Source organism: Centruroides vittatus, unplaced genomic scaffold, assembly GCF_030686945.1.
Source record: "Centruroides vittatus isolate TY-2023 unplaced genomic scaffold, ASM3068694v2 contig_484, whole genome shotgun sequence".
Classification (NCBI taxonomy): domain Eukaryota; kingdom Metazoa; phylum Arthropoda; class Arachnida; order Scorpiones; family Buthidae; genus Centruroides; species Centruroides vittatus.
In genome coordinates, this window is record NW_027122274.1 from 2,976,472 (window position 1) to 2,995,880 (window position 19,409).

The following is a 19,409-nucleotide window of genomic DNA, read 5'->3' on the forward strand; positions in this document are numbered from 1 at the left end:
AATAGCAGAGGCAGTGAGTAGGGTAAGGGATGAGAAAATGGAGCTGAAGAAAGCTTCAAAATTTTATGAGGTGCCAAAAACTACTTTGCGAACTCTCCTTTTGCAAACAGAGATTCGTCCGGAGCAATTTGTAAAAAGGACACTAGTTAAAAAGCCAATTCTTCCTGAGAATATCGAAAAAAAGCTGGTGAAATATATATTGTTGATGGAGGTCATATTTTTTTTATTATTAAGGCATTTTTCGATAAAATACATTGAAGTAAATGATTTTGTAGTTAATTAACTTTCTTTGTACTTTTCTATTTGTTTTTGAATACAGTACATTAAAGGGTTCCATAATCCACCTTCTCCTATACTTTGACTTATTCTTCAAACGAGTACAACGTAAACGATCGAGTGTTTTGCTGATATTCATCTTATCATGTTATTTTGCATGTGAATTTATTACGACGAATTAAATGACAATTTAGATTTAATCGGTGGCGTAGCGAAGTGGGGGCGGCAGGGGCAGCCCGCCCCGGGCGGCACTTTTAGGGAGCGGCAAAATTTCACGATAAATAATAACAATACAATACACCTATACGATACACAATAATGATGATTGTTCTTGCCGAAAAGTTCTTTAGAATTACTGTATATTTTAGTCTTTTAAATTGAGTTACCTAAATAAGGGGGCGGCGAATTTTCCTCCGCCCCGGGCGGCTGACACCCACGCTACGCCACTGGATTTAATTAAGCATTAAATTTAGAATTAATATATGACAAATATCAATATTAAAAGTTGGTTTAATTCTCGATTTAAGTCTTACTCTAGGTTTAAGTCATTATTGTGAATACAACCGATAATATATTAACAATTTAAGAAATTACAGATACTTCCATTAATAAACAAATAACATTTAAAATGTGTTTATAAACGTAACATACTAAAGTTTATTCGATTGGTATTATCTGTTAACTCAATGCTTTCATGTTGATTGCAATTTTAATATTAAGATCAAAGAGCAGATTTCTGTAGATTAGCGATAATTTTTCAATGCCATACAAGATGTTTAAGCAATGTAGAAGCTTCAAGAGCACAAATAGAATCTGGTTACAAAAATAGTTGTGCAGTCTGGAAAGAAAAGAAAACATATTAGAAATTTGATAGTGACCGTTATTATAAATATAATCTGAGATTTAGATAGCTAGAGAAGATCGAGTAGAGATTTACAAAGTGAAACATACAGTAGTAAGACACTACGGTGGTAATCTCACTTGAGGATTAAAAAATAAAAATTGAAGAAACTTGTAAAAAAAGAAGATTATTGGTTTTTTAAAACTCTTTCCGCCCTGTGAGCACTAAGAGGGCCTCTTTTTGCAAGCCCATTATGGATTCGGCCTGGAGAGATCGGGTGGTGAGGGACGGGGCCCGACATATCCGAACGGAAAGATTATTGGATTTGAAAATAATATTAAAAAATAGAAAAATTGAAATAATGATATAATTGGTATAAAACGGAAGAATAAAAATAGTGAAGTTGGACAGTTAGTTCTATATAGATGAAAAACCGTCATTATGATTACTACTATTCTGTAAATGATAATTTTGATAAATTTAAGAAATTAATTATCAATGTAAAAGTATTTAAATTAACTAATAAATTATTACATTTTAAATTATTTCTGATAATTAAAAACTAATTAATCACATTTGAGAATAAAAATGTGTATGTTATGAAAAAAATATTAACTAAATTTTGTCGTTTAAAGTTCAAGCGCCATCTTACATAGACCACGCGAGGAACGGGAAGAGACGAGAAGTCAACGTTCGTTTGAAAGTTAGGCAGACGAGGATTTTACAATAATTCGCAAAATGGCTAGCGTGTCTTATCACATCGCCAATTTGCTGGAAAAGGTAAATGTGATAACATTCATTTTTTGTTATGTCATTTTTTTATTCGTCCAATCTTTCAATCTGTAATTCGAATTCGGTTTTTAATGTGGAAAATTCGTCTGCCTACGATCTTATTCAACAAATTGCCTAATAAGTTTCGTATTCATTATCTATGATCAAAAGAAATAATAACGTCACAAATCGAAAGTAGAAACAATCTCTAATTGTTATAATTACTTTTTGCACATATCTAATACGTATATAAAAAAAATAAACAAGTATTTATTACGTGTTATTACTCGTGTTGTTATTTGAGGGCTAAGAGAACACACGTGTTTTGTATAGGTATGATAAGTTAAAAAATAAACGTCGTCAGTATAATAATTCATTTTTCTTAGCTCAGATACTTTAATACATGCAATATATAAATCTGTGAAGTATACACAATAAGAATCTAAATTTTCTTAGAGTAGTTTTTAGAAAAGACATAAAGGATAGACCAACAAAAACTCTGAAATACTTAAATTTACATTCAAATGCTCATAAAAAAAATGTAATTTCTCGTTTGAAAAACATAATTATATGAAATAGAATCTGTAGATTTTAAAATCTCTTTTCTCATCATCTCATTTAAATAAATCAAATTGCAACATAGAGAGAAAAATTTGTTTAATTGATAAAATTATTTTCATGCAAATACTCATTACAGAATTTGTTTTTTCAATTGCATAATAGAAAAAGTTTTCTGAAGATTATTATTTATCTTTTGTTAAGAGATTATGAAATAATAGCTAAACAAAATTATTTTAATTCTGATTTAAAAATTATTAAATCTAATTTTTTTTAAGATCTCTCCTGATAAGTTTTGATTTTGCAAATGAGTTGATCACATGAATTGCTTATATAAATATTTTTATCCTGTTTTAAGATATATATATTGTATATAAAATATTGTTAAGCATCTTTTCAAGTTAAATTTATATTAAATTTTTCTGAAATACTATACTATACATTCAAAATTTTAATGCATTCTGCTAATAGATACGTGATTAATTCATCAAACTGATAATGATTGTTATGAGAGTATAACAATAACAAACTATTTTTCAAGTTATAACAATGATTGCGAGGACTATGCACAGAATTTTTAAAACAAACACTTTTTTTATAACAGTTTTATTAACTTTTACAATACAGAGTAACACAATACAATAGACCAATGATTGTCAACCTTTGAGGCTGTGGAACACCATTCAAATACTACTTATTGCACAGAGCATTAGCATTAATTTATTCAAAAGTTGATAAGCAATTTCATGTTTGCTATTCTCAGGAAACAATGAAGCAATAAACTAATAAACTTTATTGTATTGAATAAAATAATAAATATGGAATTATGGAGTAATATGTTGTACATTGGAATAAATTTGCAATAAAAACTTCAAAGTATTTTTTTTCCATGGAACACTTGAGGTAAGTTTGTGGAACACCAGTTAAGAGACACTGCAGTAGACTGAAGAGAGTTCAATGGATACAGAATAAGTTATCTACCTATATCTACCTATGGTAGATAACTTATTCTGTTCCTTCATTTCCTTCTCATTCAGTTCCTTCTCAGTCTACTGCAGTGTCTCTTAACTGAATTTAATTTAAAATTTTTCCAAATGAGTGTGTGAAGACAAAATCCTTATGTGTGCTGCCTTAAAGATAGTTTTAAAAAATAGATACTACTATAATATCAATAAATTATTTTAAAGTATTGATTTCTTCTATATATATATAGTTTTTGAAGTAACTTTGTTAACACCTAAAGGTAGCCCATTAACTAGGTCAAAAATGTTAAATGTTTCCATGTTATATACTGTTAAGGATTTATTACTTGCTTCATTGAAAATGCTTAGTTTTATCTTTTTGCGAAGACACAATGCAGTGACAGTAGATTTAAAACACTGGGCAAATTTTCATCCTTTATTCGGTTGGAACGCTTTTTACATCGTGCGTTTCAGGCCGATGTCCCTCTTCAGCCAACTTATAATTGTCTGTACATGTTACAAATACATGTGTACAAACAGCACAGCAGCTAATGCTTAGGTTGATTTTCATAAAGTTACAGAATAGAATTCTTTGTAAGCTTTTATTTTTGATATTACAAAAATAATATAATTTTAATATTATAATTACAAAAATAATATTACAAAAGATATACTTTACCAAATTTTACAGAAATCATTCTAAGATAAAATAGAATTTTCCATATATATCATAGAAGACATGTATTATGAAAGTAACTTGTTCATTTTCAAATGCAGTCTTAATCCAAAATTGATTAATATAATGTTTTTTATTTTTTTATTTCTCCTCTAATTTCTATATATGAAAAATGAATTATAGACATGATAATTTATGAGTATTTGATATTGAACTCAGAACTACATGTTTTTGAATTTAAAAAAAATGTATTGGATTTTAGTAATTATCAAACCCAAGCCTAAATTATCAGATTTAGTAATTAATTTGGGTTTTCTGGTTATGTTGTGTATATCATATTAATAATTATATTTCTGTACTCTTCTCTTGCCATTTATTTTTATAACAATTACAATAATCTGCATTATTGAAGTTCACTTTAACTCTAATAAAGCAGATTGTTGTTAGCCTATATTTTTTAATGAACTTGTATTAATCATCTATAAATAACAATATATATGTATATAAATAAAACTTTCTTGAAATAATAATTAGCTAAAGGAAACAAATATTTTATTTTTTATTTTAATTCTTAAAATTGTTTAGTTGATTTACAATCCTGAAAATCTAAATTTTAAAGTAAGTTTTGTTAAAATATTGTTCTAAACAATGTAAATTTTAATATGATGATAAGAAACATTTAACATTCACCTGAAAAGTGCAGCATTACAGATTACAAAATTAAATTTAGCTTAAGATAATTAAACTTTTACATTGATTAAATTATTGTGCTAGATTTTTTTTCTTTGATGTAGTTGAGACTGTATTTGGAAACATTGCAGTTGATTTTTATGAGAAAGAAATTCATATTAAAAAAATAAATGTAGTGTTCTTTGTTTTTCCTTGTTATTTTACAGATTAACGTGAATGTTTGATTTATGTTTTTATTGAAGTTCTAATATTAAGTTCTAATGTTATAAAATAAATTATATGCAAAATAATAATTTATAAAATATTATTATATATAATGGTAATATATTTAGAAAAACATATTACGCAGATCTTTTATGCAGATGAAAAAGTAATACTTTTTCATTTGCATATGTATTTCAATGGGAGATCATGAGACAGCAATCTATCTGCATTTTCCAAAGTTTAAATTGCTTTATTAAATATTTTTTATTCTGATGTGGAACATGGAATAAATACTATATGGAGATGGAATTCTCATAGACCACAGTGCTTAGAAAACTTGTTAAAAAATGCCTTCTTATGATTGAGAATGAAACAAAGTTAATGATGTCATCCACCCGTAAACCAGTTGTTACATTTAGTGTAAGCCAGACGTGTCAGTAAAGATAAAATTATTATTTTTGCATTATACTATATCATTGTTGGCATTAATATAAAATTAAAGAAAAGTCAAGACTTTATCTAAATTTAATTATTTGCATTAATATTTTAATTTTATAAATATTAAATTTATAATGTATTGTTTCAAAATTAAAGTCTGAAATAATTTTATTTATAAAAATATTTGTTATAGATATCAAGTAAATTTATATTATGTATATTAAAATTATAAGTATTGAAATAAAATTTCAAAGAATTATTTGCAGTATAAGATGGTATTATACTTGATTCTGGAAATTCAAGATGATTTAAGTTTTTATTTTCATTGTAATTTACTGTGAACGAAACACAAATACATCCATTCACAATACAATATGCATCACTTTTTTGCTACGTCTTTAGTAAACTGAAAATGACTGCATACATGATCTTTCATTAAACTTTGTGTATAACAAAAAGCAAACTTTCAGTTTACCTTTATCAAAAAATTATTCTCTAGCACTAGAATAATTTGTAAATAAAGGTAAACTCCAGAAAACCAATTTTTTTAAGAACTTGGAGTTGTTTTACAGTAGGCTAAATCTTGCAGCAAACTTTAAGATTGCTTGATGGTAAAATATAACTGCACAAACATATTCAGAAAATTGTAACATTATTAATGGTTTAGTAGATGGTGCAGATAACTTTGAATGCAAAATAACTCTATTTTATCTCTGTATACAGGCATAACCCAGGTTATATACATAATATAATGCTTTCCATCAAATAGTAGTTGTATTGTGAGTTGCCATGTTCCATACATTTTTTATTTATTTGTTTAAAGAAAGTTTCACCTCATGGAAAATTTTTGAGCAATGAGCAATATGGTTTCATGCTCCAGTGTTGCAGGGGATGCACTTGTTAAATTGTGTGATACTCTACAATATGGAAAGGGCAAGTAAAGAATTTTGAGAGTCCTGCCACAAATAATATATGCATTCATTATTGACCATTTGAACATGCCGTAATAAACAAAAATTAAAAAAACTAATAAGTAGGTTTAAAATTAATAAATATAAATGTATTCTGACAGTTTATCTGTTAATTAAATTTCATCTGCATTTTTTTTGAAATTTTTACTTTCCTTCCCCCATTGTCCTAGTTTTTTTCCAAGTTTCTGTAACTCTCCCCTCTTCTTACATCCAGCAAAATATAATTCCTCCTTAAAACTTTTATCATTTTATAAACTATACACACCAGAAGTAGAAATGACAGAATTACATCCAAATTGCTCTTATAAGATTGCAACCTTTCTAATAAGTTACAACAGTGCTTTCCATAATACTGTACCTCAATCACAAAATTAAACCATTATTTTCAGAAGCATAGGAAATAGAGCAGGGCATTTTGCACAGCTTATCTCTTTTGTATCATCTTTCTTGGCCATGCTTAAATTGTTAAAAATATTCATCGTTGCATGTTTTTTAAAATTTTATATAAAATTTGGTTTACATAAAAACAAAAACCCTTTAAGATGCAGTCTTTTTGTTTAAACTACTAATGTTTTTGGTCTACTTTATTAGTCTACTTTATTTATTTTATTGGTTTACACTAAGGTTTCTCAAATGGAATCCTGGTTATTTTTTTAACCTGGGAAATTTTTCTTATCCCAGGAAATCCTGCAAATTTCTTAAAAATTTAATTTTTTCTTATTTTGTGTTAAGGTTGAGGAAATTTTGCAAATAGAAAGCATAATTAACTTATAAACTGTCAGAATACATTTGTATTTATTAATTTTAAACCTATTTATTAGTTTTCTTTTTAATTTTTCCTCGTTATGGCATGTCAGATTGTCAATAATCAATATGTAGCCTATTTGTGACAGGATTCTCAAAATTTCTTTACTTGTCAGAACCTGTAATATCTGAAATAATTGTGATTATGCTGTCTTAATTTTTAACCATGTCCAGTAACTTCAATAACTGCATAACGCCAGGTTGTGCAAATTAGGCAAGGATACAAACGAGTACAAAGTCTGCAAGTACAAAGTTTTTCTTCATAAACCTGATTACTAAAGACAAACGAACTGCCAAATTATTGGGCTATAAGCTTGATGTTTCTATTAAAGCAGTCGAAGTAGACAACTATACTAGAGAGCAAAAGAAGTACTACAATCTCGAAAACGAACTAGAAATCTTCCAGGCTACGGGTGAAAAAACACATAACATCTGTCTTCTCTTAAATGCATTAAACATGATTCCAAACACATCAATTGAATCGGAAAGGGCATTCTCGGTAGCAAGATTTTTCATTAGTTAAATAAGAACCAGATCGAGTGATTGGAGTATTGACCATCTTTGCTTTTTAAAATCTTATTATAAACATTTACAATAATATTTTGTATTGTGTTTTATTTAAAAAATGAAAATTACCTTCTAAGTTAGAAATCTGATTTGTTTTTTTTTTCAACTCAATTCAAAGCATTTTTTTTATTTGTTGTCTTTGTTGTTGTATGCAGTTTCCAGCAAACTTTTATAATTTTTTCTATTTGTGAAAATTTCTACTTTATTCAAAGGTAATTTTTAATATATATCTTAACTGCATTATTAATATGATTTTGGAGGTTGTGGAACGTATTAAATTAATTTAAAAAATGAAAAATCATTACATCAGTTGATTCTAAGATATTTTGTATATCTTAAAAATAATTAATTTTATCCTGGGATCCCAGGAACAGTTGACTTTTATCCCAGAATCCCAGGACAAGCAAAACACCAGGAAATGAGAAACCCTAGTTTACACTGTTTAAGTGTACAGGTAATCCCTGTATAACATGGGAGTTACATTCCAATAAATTACCATGTTATGCGAATCCATGTTATACGAAACAAAGAACTAGTACGAAAAGGGGGGTTAGGTTCCAAAAATTAAAAAACATGCTATTATATTTTCATAATTAAGATAAATATCTTTATTAAAATTTTCTTAAGAAGTGATACATATTAATATAAATTAAACAATGTTTTCGTCATCATCACTGAGCATTATTAACCAAAAATTTTTAATCTATGTACGGTCCCAATGGTTCAATGCTTAAAAACCAGTGACGGAATAAAGCAAGTATGGAATAAGGGAAAAACATCTGGCAGCACTAAAAGCAGAAGCGTTGAGATCTGGCAACACTGAGAGAAGTTTCGATAAGGACCATGTGTATCGACAGAAGGTGGGAAAAGAAAATTTACATAATGTACTTAAGTACTAATAGTTCACGAAAATTATGCATGAAAATATGATAGTATGAAAAATGTCAAATGAGGTATCTTTCGCACTTAAAAGCTTTATTGTGTTTATTGGACGGGGATTTCCCTATTTTTAAATTAGATAAAGTTTGCTTTTAATAGTTTTTATTACATTTCATGTATGAGGATTTTACCCAATTCTCGAACCGTGTCAGAGTGAATCCGTGCTATAAAAGTACATTCATCCCTCGATTTACACTGTAGATACGTTTCTAGAAAAATCGTGCAAACTGAAACTGTGTAAAATGAGACGTAACATTTTATTGCTTGAAATAATTAAAACGATGCTTATTTACATTCTATTGGATGTTGTTTATAACCTCAGCAAGTTTTGTAATTTTACACCCAATGGAAGTTTGTTTTGGACCATTTTTTTTGTCCCTATCTATAGAGATAGTGTATTGGATCGAAAAAATCTTAATGTATTTGAGTATTTTTCGATAGCTGATAAAAATCTCGAGGAAGACAGGTTTCTAGACAGATGTGCATGAGAATAACGTGAACGGCTACAAACAGCTGACTCAAAAGCTTTTTTGTTTTCATTTAAAAACCGTGTAAAAGCAAAACCATGCAAATTGAGTACCTTGCAAATCAAGGGATAGGTGTACTATGTTATACGGGGATGGTCCCAATTCTCAAATCGTGTTATAGTGAATCCATGCTATAGAAATGCCGTGTTATACGGGGGTTACTTGTACTTTGTATTTTACCTGATGCCTGTTAAGGAGTCGGACACATTCCGAGGACAGATCAAGAATTTTCTTTATCATTGGTCAGTGGATTCTTCTATCTGGAACTTTATCTTCAGGTCAGAGACCCAAAAATAAAGTTCTGGATAGAAGGATCCATCTGTCTTGACTGATCCAACTCGAGTTCATCTTGGCCAGCCGCCTTTCATTATTTGCTCACTGTTTTCTTCCTCAGATGCTCCAGCTATTTCTCCAATAGTCCCTTAGGTGATATTATCATTTACACTAGTCTACACCATCTGTCAGTCTTTGCTGTGTTGTCCTTCAGTTTGACTCTTCCTCAAGATCATCTCAAATAATTTTCAAACTGTTGTTAGTGTTAAATTCTGAAGTAATCTTCCCAAAATAATTAGACGTGCCTGCTTTGCAGGTTAATTTGTATGTGAAGACTTCACCACCTGTGTATGTGCAATACAGTAGTATATAATACTTACGTGTAAGTTATTAAATCAGAATACAGAGACAATAGAAAATCTGCAAACTTCATAACATCAGAAATTAAATAACCCAAATTCCTTAGGGTTATAGAGATTTCTCCACCATGTGGTGTACCAACTTTTTAAATATTAGTAAATTTGCTAATAATGTATAAAAATGAAAATACTGCTGTACTCTTGCTATCAGCTCGAGGTATTTTGAAAAAAATCTTCATACAAGAAATTTTGAAATAAACAAAATAAAAGGCATAAATTATATAAAATTATTTAATGAAATAAAACAGACATCCACTGAAGCACAACCCCTCTCCTTCCCCTTGTCCCACTTTGTCCACCTTATCATATGACAGAACAGCTGAGCTTAAATTGGGCTTTGTTAAAAAAAAACACCTGCTCTCTAAATAAAGGCTGTCCTATCTGGACCCCTACTCTGGAATGTTATTATAAATGACTTGCTAATTAAATTATCAAACTGTTTTTGTTCATTGATTATAAAATCAGCTATGTTATTAAAAGTTATTTTTTAATGACATAGCTATTGATGGTTTACCAAATTTTCTTAAAACTCTGACATTTTTTGTCTTTGTCTAGACCAGGCCTGGCCAACCCGTGGCCCATCACGTTAAATTGTGTGGCTCTTTATATATCTATTAAAACTTTTGTTTCCCATTATGTGTATATCAAAAACAATTAAATAAATGACAATTTGCATGTGTCATTGTTATAATGCGCAAGTACGAGTACAAACTTTTGGTATAACAATAAAATCTTATTCATTTTGTATTTGTTTTACTTTTTTAAAAGCATGTTTGCCTAAATTATGGCCCACTGCACTGTTATGCGTGATCAAAGTGGCCCGCAAAACAATTTGGATTGGCCAGGCTTGGTCTAGACACACAATGCAAAAACCAGATAGTTGGCAACACTTGGAACAAACAAAACATCATATCAGTGGGGATAGCTAGATCAGATCACGGTAGGAATAGAAATATATGACTATATACTATATACAACCGTATATAGGGGAGGATGGGGTAACTTTGGCATATGGGGCAAGTTTGTTAATTAAATTTTCTTTGAAACAAAATAAAAGGAGACTCTTTAGAGGCTAGACCAGTGATTCTCAACCTTTTTTTTAATATTTTAATAATTTAAAAATTTGGTGGCACACACAATTACTTCAGTCAGTACCGCAGGACAACTGGTGACATCATAACAGTGATTTTTAAACACGATTATTTAGGTCATGCTTTGGTAACTACCGGCAGTTACCAGTAACACCGGTTACAATTTCCAAACGCGCCCTAGGTAGGTAGAACTAATTGAACTATTTGTCTGACGTTGCTTATGTATGGGTATTTGCACTGACGGCACACTTCAAAAATCTTGCAGCACACTAAAGTGCCGCAGCACAGTGGTTGAGAATCACTGGGGTAGACAGTTGAGTTTTAATGATGGCTTGTTGAGTGTCGTGTCTGTGTTGTTCTCCAACAAAAGTAGTTGAAATATCAAATAAGTTGTCTGTTTCATTCAATTTCTTATAATATTTTGCTTCCATTTATATAGAATTGGCATGTTTTGTTATAATTCCATAATAATGAAAGTTATTTTTCCTGTTAGAAGGATAAAACATTAACTTATTCACAAGACCAGATCATGTCTTGATACCCTATTCTCAGGGTTCCACTTAATGTTTCTAATTCATGACTATTGGAACATCTTCGGCAGTGTTGCTGATCTTGTTTTTGATTGTTTTGCTTTGGTTTGATTTTGCCGCAATTAACAACTAGCAGAAGAAATAACTGGATTCCCATACAAAGCCACACTAGAAGCCAAGGCTAAAGTTTAAAAAATCAAAAACTTGCAGAAAGGCAATGGATTTGGAGAAATCGGATTGGAAGTTCACTAAAGAAAAGGGGCAGAAAAGTCCTAAAAAACTGGAAAATGATGATGAAAATACTTATTGCATATATTGCAAAGAACAATATGGAACTACTCAAAAAAAAGTGGATTATCTGCTGCAAGTGTTAACTGTGGGCTCATGTGGCTGTACAGATGTGGAAAATGAGTTGGTTCAATTTATTTGCAATATATGTAGGGCATAAACAATTTGCTGTTAAGCATATTTCATTTCTACTGTTTGTTTGAGTTCACTAATTCATTTATATTGCTTTTAACTTGCATTAGAATGTTTTCATTTATTATCTGTTTGATTTTTTTTGTAATTAATTTTTGTTTACATTTTCTTTACTTAAATATGCCTTTGAACTTTTATTTCATTGTTATAATATTAAATAGGTCTTTGGAACAGTATTTCTTTGTTTTAATAGTGAATTCCAACTTATACATTGCTAATAACACAAATTTATATGCCTGCCTATCTTGTTTCATTACTGTTGCTAAAGTTGCCCCTGGTATGGGGACAACTTTGGCAATAGATATCTGTTTATAAAGTTATTATTATTATGATTATTTTTATTTCCAAACTGATTTTAACCAGTTTTATGGTAAGGATACATTCTGGTAGACAATAAATAATGCTTTTCGTTCAGTTTACAGCAGTATTTGTTATAAAAAATTTAACTTATTCTTAACGTGCCGAAGTTGCCCCATCCTTCTCTACTGTATTTACTCAAGTATAAGACAACCTCGCATATAGGACGAGGTGCAATTTTAAAGATCAAAATAAAAAAAATTTGTTTTATTAATACAATTCTAATTTTATTTTGTTTAATCACAAGTAAAACATCAAATGAATGTAAATGCGCATATTGGCCCTCAAAAATTACTGGCATTTTAAACTTTAAGGAAAAATCTTGTAAAATCGACAACATAATTTGTTCATATAAAAGCTGGACAATAGTGAACCTTTTTTACCAATTTGTAACAGTCAAATTCACTCTGTCGAATACACTTATGTGAAGACCCGAAGATAACGAGATTCAATTTAAATTCTTTATTTTATTTGCCAACCAATTTTTGAAAGTTAGGATTAAATCAAACACAGAAACAAAAAACTGAAAAACACCTGACAGATTTTCTCGTAAAAATTAATCATAAACCTTCGTTCCCACGGTAATACTTCCTTGTAGAAAATGAGTTAACTGTTGAAAAATAATTATATCGTGTAATTCACCATGGTCAAAAAGGACTTCCACCCTTGACGTGCATTGTGAAATCTCGAACCCGAGATCCCGAAATAAAAGGAAAACGAACGATGACACAAGAGAAAAAGTTTCGACAACTGTCAAGTGAGTGTGTGTGTGCAGTGGATTATCGTCTCCCGCCGTCGAAGCTGTCCATCCCATCCATCTGAATCTTTCGATTTGAACTTCAGTCAATTTGACTCTTATATTCAAGCGAACTCTTGTTCTTCGGACTTTGTCAAAAATCTCAGGATTACTAAGGTATTTATCCTACTCACGATGTTTTGTAAACTCTCTCTCTCCAGTCGATCGAGATGCGGTTTAATAATTCGATTCCATAATATAAATAATACTTCCAATTATGTTAATTAATGTATTTCATATCAATCCCAAAATAAACGGGTATTTTTTATTTAACTATAGAAGAGTGTGCGTTTCTTCCTCCATTGCCATCATTCGGCATCCCACGATTCCGAAAATAATGCATATCTATCCGTGAGAAATTTGATAGATTGGTGTCAATTCCTGACATGAACAGGATCCTACAATCCTCATCTGTAAATAAACAGGGACCGCTCGATCCCTAGTCATCCTTTCGACAAACGAGGTCGGACCTCAAGGTCTTGTGCCGTTAAGAGGTAGAGAAGGTAAGAATCATCTTCCATCTCCTACCCTCGGTTAACCTCACACTTACGAGTTTCTCTGAATTCTGATTTCTGAATAATCATCTGTGAGAATGGATTAAAACTTATATCGGGCTCTCATGTGATTTTGGAATTTCAGTCTGGAATTTAATTCAAGAGCTTTGCTTTTTCTATTGCTATTCATCTTTATTTCTGACAATATACAAGAACAATTTAAATGACCCAAATAAAAACTTGTTTTTAAATACAAGAGGGTAAGCATCCAGTAAAAAAATGCAAATACACTGTTCACAAAAATTATTTGCAGAAAAGCAAAGAATCTTTCACTCATGTGTATAGGACAACCTAGGATTTTGAAAGCTGTGATAAAGAATAAAAATCTCATCTTATATGCGAGTAAATATGGTATTTCATATGTGATATGGTTGTTTGTTTTATCATAAGATGATTGTAACCTGAGGTATGCCTCTATTTATTTTTTAATGCGGAATAGAAAGATAATGGTTATTATAAACATATTTTAATTATCAATATTGGATATAAGATTTATACAAGTATAATAATAGTATTTGTTCATTTATTCTTAAATAGCATAATGTATTCCTAAACTATAATGTGTGAAAACTATGTTTAATATAATAAAAATGTCAGAAAAGTTCTACTTGTGAGTCACTTTGAAAATACATGGGTTCAAAAGTAACTTTAATTACTTTTCATTATATACATATATATGAATGAAAACACTTACTTTTCAATATATGTGCAATACATGTGTCACTAGTATTTGGATTTCACAAGAAAACAATCTTTTGGTTACTGTATAGATACTCCTGCACTGCAGTTTTCACTTCATCATTTGTACTGAATTTTTTGTCATCAAGAAACTCTTTTAGTGGTACAAAGATATGATAATTTTTCATTGCAAGGCCAAGTGAATAGGGATATATGAAATTTGTTGGATTCATACAAGATGTATGGGGCTGTTCTGTAACAGTATACCAGAACTGATGACATTTGGCTCTTATTGTGGGTTTCAAATGATTCTGAAGCAAATCACAATATGCTGTACTGTTCCCTGATAATCCTTTGGGCATATAATGTTCCAGAATTGAACCTTTATCATCCCAGAAAAATATGAGCATTACTTTCTGGCTGAAGGCGTCTTGAAATGTTTTTGGATTTGGTGGTGATTAATGTTAGCTCTCTTTGCTTGCTTAGTCTCTGGCTGAAAGTAATGAATCCATGATTCATCACCAGCAACTTTACTACTCAAAAGTTGGATAACTACCCACTGCTTCTCTTTGGAGCATATCTTTAAGGGTGCTGTCATCTTTGTTATGGTCTGCTGAAGTCATGATTCATGTGATTCCTGGCAAACTTGGGTATGAGGTATGATATCTGAAAATTATAGCACTCCCAATAAGACTTAAAATTTTTATGATTATAATAAGATTAAATATATTCTCTACAACTGGAATTTCTTTTAAACACACAAACAAATATTGCAATGACCTTTAGCACATTTCCAGCAATTTGCTATAATAATGAGCAAACATTTTCAGCCTTTTTTGGTGGCTGATGTCCAGCTTTCAATGATAAGTCTTTGGCCAAACATTTTAGAACACTTTTTTTAAAAAGAAAAGAAAAATCATTCTAGAACAAATTTGTATTTAAATTAACTAAGGGTCTGTTGTCTCGATTATGTCATTAATGAACGTAATGCCCAAACATGACTACTTTCACACCTCATTGTAAATTATCACAGAAAAACTTGTACATTACTACTCAAATATAATAAATATTGTGGAACTTATAAATGAAATGTTGCGTAAGTTCTTAAAACCTATCTCCCTGTATTGGATTGTCTACAAGAACTTTCCGTGCATTAGAAAATTATTTCAGCATCCTTACTGTTTATACATCATGTTTCATTAGGCATGATATTTCTCCCACTACCAGCAAAGAAACTAGTGATTGGATTGGATTGAAGACAGTTTCAATCCAAATCTAAGCAGTGATAAACTGCTTAGATTTGGATGATTCATTCATGGTTTTTGGATTGAAACTGTCATGAGCAAATGCATGGGAAAATAAATCAAATATGTCAAATCTCAAACACGTGTTAATAATAGCATACTGTTAGTAGACTAAAGGCACTGATACTAAAAATTATACTATTGATACATAATTCAAAATGTATATATCATTCCCAAATGAAGTAAATTGTATGTGTGATTTTATTTAATGAAATATCTAAACTGCCTTATATGGTAAAGACCTGATAGATTATAATTGTCAGTCTGTCCAATAGACTAATGAAATTCTGTTTTGTTCATCCAATTACTGTTTAGAAAGCATTTCATGAAGGTTTATATACTGCTGTCTCTAACTCAAAAGTTACTTAATAATAATTTAAATTTTATATAAATGTTACTTTAATTAATATGAAACAGCAACTTGAACACAAACTATATGGTGTATTTTCTCGGACACATGGCAACTGAGGAAAACTTAGTGATGAAATTTGCCATGTGTCCGAGAAAATACACCATATAGTTTGTGTTCAAGTTGCAGAATAAGCACCGGCACGGTTTCATAAACACTACAATATGAAACATATTTCTACAATATACAGTTTAAAAACAAATAAATCAAAATGATAATGATGTCATAAAAAGATGTTCACTTGCATTCATTTATTTGTAATGGTAAATAGTAATGCTATTCTGAATTGAAAATTTTATTTGGGGAACAAGCTGTTTTTTAAAATATTTTTAGAGTTGATGAATAGCAGCAAAAACTCTGCATTTGCTGCTTTTATTGCTTCTTTGTTCTTAAAATTGATACACGCCATTGACGTTGGCATCTTAAACTTGGCTGTCAGATCTGCCAAATATGTATCACTTTTCTGCTTTGCAATAAGTTCTTTTTTCACTTCATTCATTGATATACTGCAATCTTTCTCTTAAGCTTCATTATTTCCTCACTCTCCTTGGATGCCATGGTTTGTGGGTAGCAGTTATATATAACCAAGCACCAAAAATACAGCAAAATAAACACTGAAAACACACGACCATAACACATGATAACTTGGATGCACAACAGATGGCATTTATGCAGTGAGTGCATTTTTTCACTGCATGCACAGTTCAAACAAACATGCATCATTTGAACTCTGGGTTGAATTTTTCTTGAATTAAACAATTAAACACTGGATGTTTAATTGTTAAAATTAATGTTTGAAGTTAGAGACAATAGTCACAAAGGATTTTGAAATGAAAAATGATCTAGGGTTGGGTTGGCTCATTATTCTTCTTAATTCTGGGTCTTGTATATCCTGTTAACACCTGGGATGTCAGATGAGCAGTGGGTTGAGGTTATCTGTGACCAATAAAATTAGGTTAAAAATTAAGTTTTAAATGCTCGATATACCATTTTAAATTGCAAGAGTTAACAGACTTTTATACAGGCTAATATAGTAAATAACCTAATTATGAACATCCTAACTAGTGAACAAAAGTTCTAGACTAGTCCTGACTAATTCTCTATATCATAACAATTTCTGTTTGAAATAACAAATGGTTTTTGGTGGGATGTTCTAATTAACAAACTCATCCTTCTTGCCATATTTCACAAATTTCTTACATTGTGAGAAATTAATGACATCGTTTTCCAAAAGTCATTAGCTAGTATTATGTGTGCAGAAGACAACATATAATGGTTTTTTAATCATTTTTAACTGTCATTTACTCTAAAATGATCTCTCTAATGTCTTGACATCTCTATATTCTCTGCATTTTGGCCTTCTGTCACTGATGTGGCAAACTTCCTATGAATCTTGCCTTCTGAAAATTTGTCATACGGTTAGTCATCTCAGTTGTAACAGTTTTTCCTATAGGTGCATTCATTTAGGTTAGTACAGTAGAGAGTCGTTAATCGGAACGATTTTCAGTCGGACTGTGTTGTGCTGAATCGAACGTTTTTGATACTAGATTTACTTCTAAAGTATAATTTTTGTGTTTTTATATTCTTCAATATATTTATTTTGTTTGTACAAAATGCAGAAATAATTTTTAACGATACGATAGCCTCGATTATTATTATAAAAATTTTCATTAGGCTTAAAATCGACGAAAATTCAACATGAAGCGACACGCAATGGAGAAAAATTCAACACGAAGCGATACGCAACGGAGAAAAATTTGGACATCAGACAGGTTAATATATTTTTTCGTACAAAGTCGGTAATGGGAACAAATGACTAATCTGAACACCCCCAGTCCCCAATTGATTCCGATTTGCGACTCTCTACTGTATATTGTAATACATAATTCTGCATTGTACTCTGTATAAAATAAGGTAATTTAACTGTAAATTACACTGTTTTGTAGTGCAATGGCAGCAGTACCAGAAATCAGCATAAGCATCTTTATGTTACAAAGAAATTAGAAATTCAGAAAGCTGTTGATGAGAATTAGAAGAAAAGAGACTTAGTCCAGAAATCTGGCATTTCCAAATTGAGCTTATCAACAATCATTGCTGGTTGTGTGAAAATTGGAAAAAATATACTTTTTCCAGATCAGAAAATGGACCAGGTTAACCAAGTGCAAATGATTATGTGGATGCTAAGATTTTTGACTGGCTAATTATGGCTAGGAATTCCTTTCAGTAAATGGTGTTACGTTACAAGAAAAAGCATAGGAGAAGACTTTCATTCCAATACATCTGATGGGTGGCTAAAAAAAAAGAGATTCCATTTCAAAAAGAGATGGAATCTCTCCTCCGTAAAAACGTGGTAAGGAGGAATCTGTTCCCAACACTGTTGTTGATTGGAAGCAAAAGATTACATTGTTGACTGGTGGTTATGAGAAGAAAGACATTTTTAATGCAGATGAAACAGGACTGTTTTTTTACCATTCTTTCTGATGAAACATTATTCTACAAAGGACAGACATATCATGGCAATAAGAAAAGCAAGGAAAGGACTTTCTGCACTAGCTTGGATGGATCAGGAAAACTGAAACCTCTCATTATTGGAAAATTCAGAGAAACATGTTTCAAGACTGTGAAGCAATTACCATGCATCTACAGGCACAGTTCCAATGCTTGGATGACTACTGCAATTTTCCAAAAGTGGCTTAAAAGTCTGGATTCAACAATGGGCTTTCACAATTGCAAGATTATCCTGTTTATTGATTCATGCCCAGTCCATAAATTAGAAGGATTATCTTTTAAAGAATGTGAAGATGGTGGTTTTTTTCTCTGTACTGCACAAGCAAGCCACATCCTAAGTCAGGACATCATTTTTTGGCTAAAGCATATGTATCAGCATGATTCAGTTTAATATCTGTTGCAACATATGGTCACAGAAGTTAATATAGCAGCACTGATATGGAATGTGTTGCAAGCTATATAGAAATTCACTGTCTGTTGGGACAAAATGCCTGTCAATGTCATTTCAAACTGCTTATAGAAAACAGTTTTTTCGACAGAAGTGGATGTTCTTATCAGTGAAAATATCAATGGAGAAAAGAGAAATTTGAAGGCCATACTCAGTGTTCTACAGCTTGAAGGAGTTTTCTTCAAAAATTTTGTGGAAATTTATAAACATTTGATTTTAATAGAAATAGAGACAGAAAATGCTTGTACAGAATCACAGAAGTCCATTACTGAAGTAAAGGATGAAGAAGAAATGAGACCAAAGAGTGAATCCCACATTTCAAACTCTGGAGGCACTCT

The 19,409-nt window shown here is 30.5% G+C and overlaps 1 protein-coding gene across 1 annotated transcript in view; it reads left to right on the plus strand.

The window, feature by feature from the left end:
- Nucleotides 1-1,752: 1,752 nt before the first annotated feature.
- Nucleotides 1,753-19,409, plus strand: part of Cand1 (Cullin-associated and neddylation-dissociated 1) — a 90,163-nt gene continuing 72,506 nt past the window's right edge. The window contains exon 1 of the mRNA XM_067273668.1: nt 1,753-1,897. Coding sequence (XP_067129769.1) covers nt 1,856-1,897 — 42 coding nt within the window. The 5' untranslated portion in view covers nt 1,753-1,855. The remainder of the gene's footprint in view (nt 1,898-19,409) is intronic.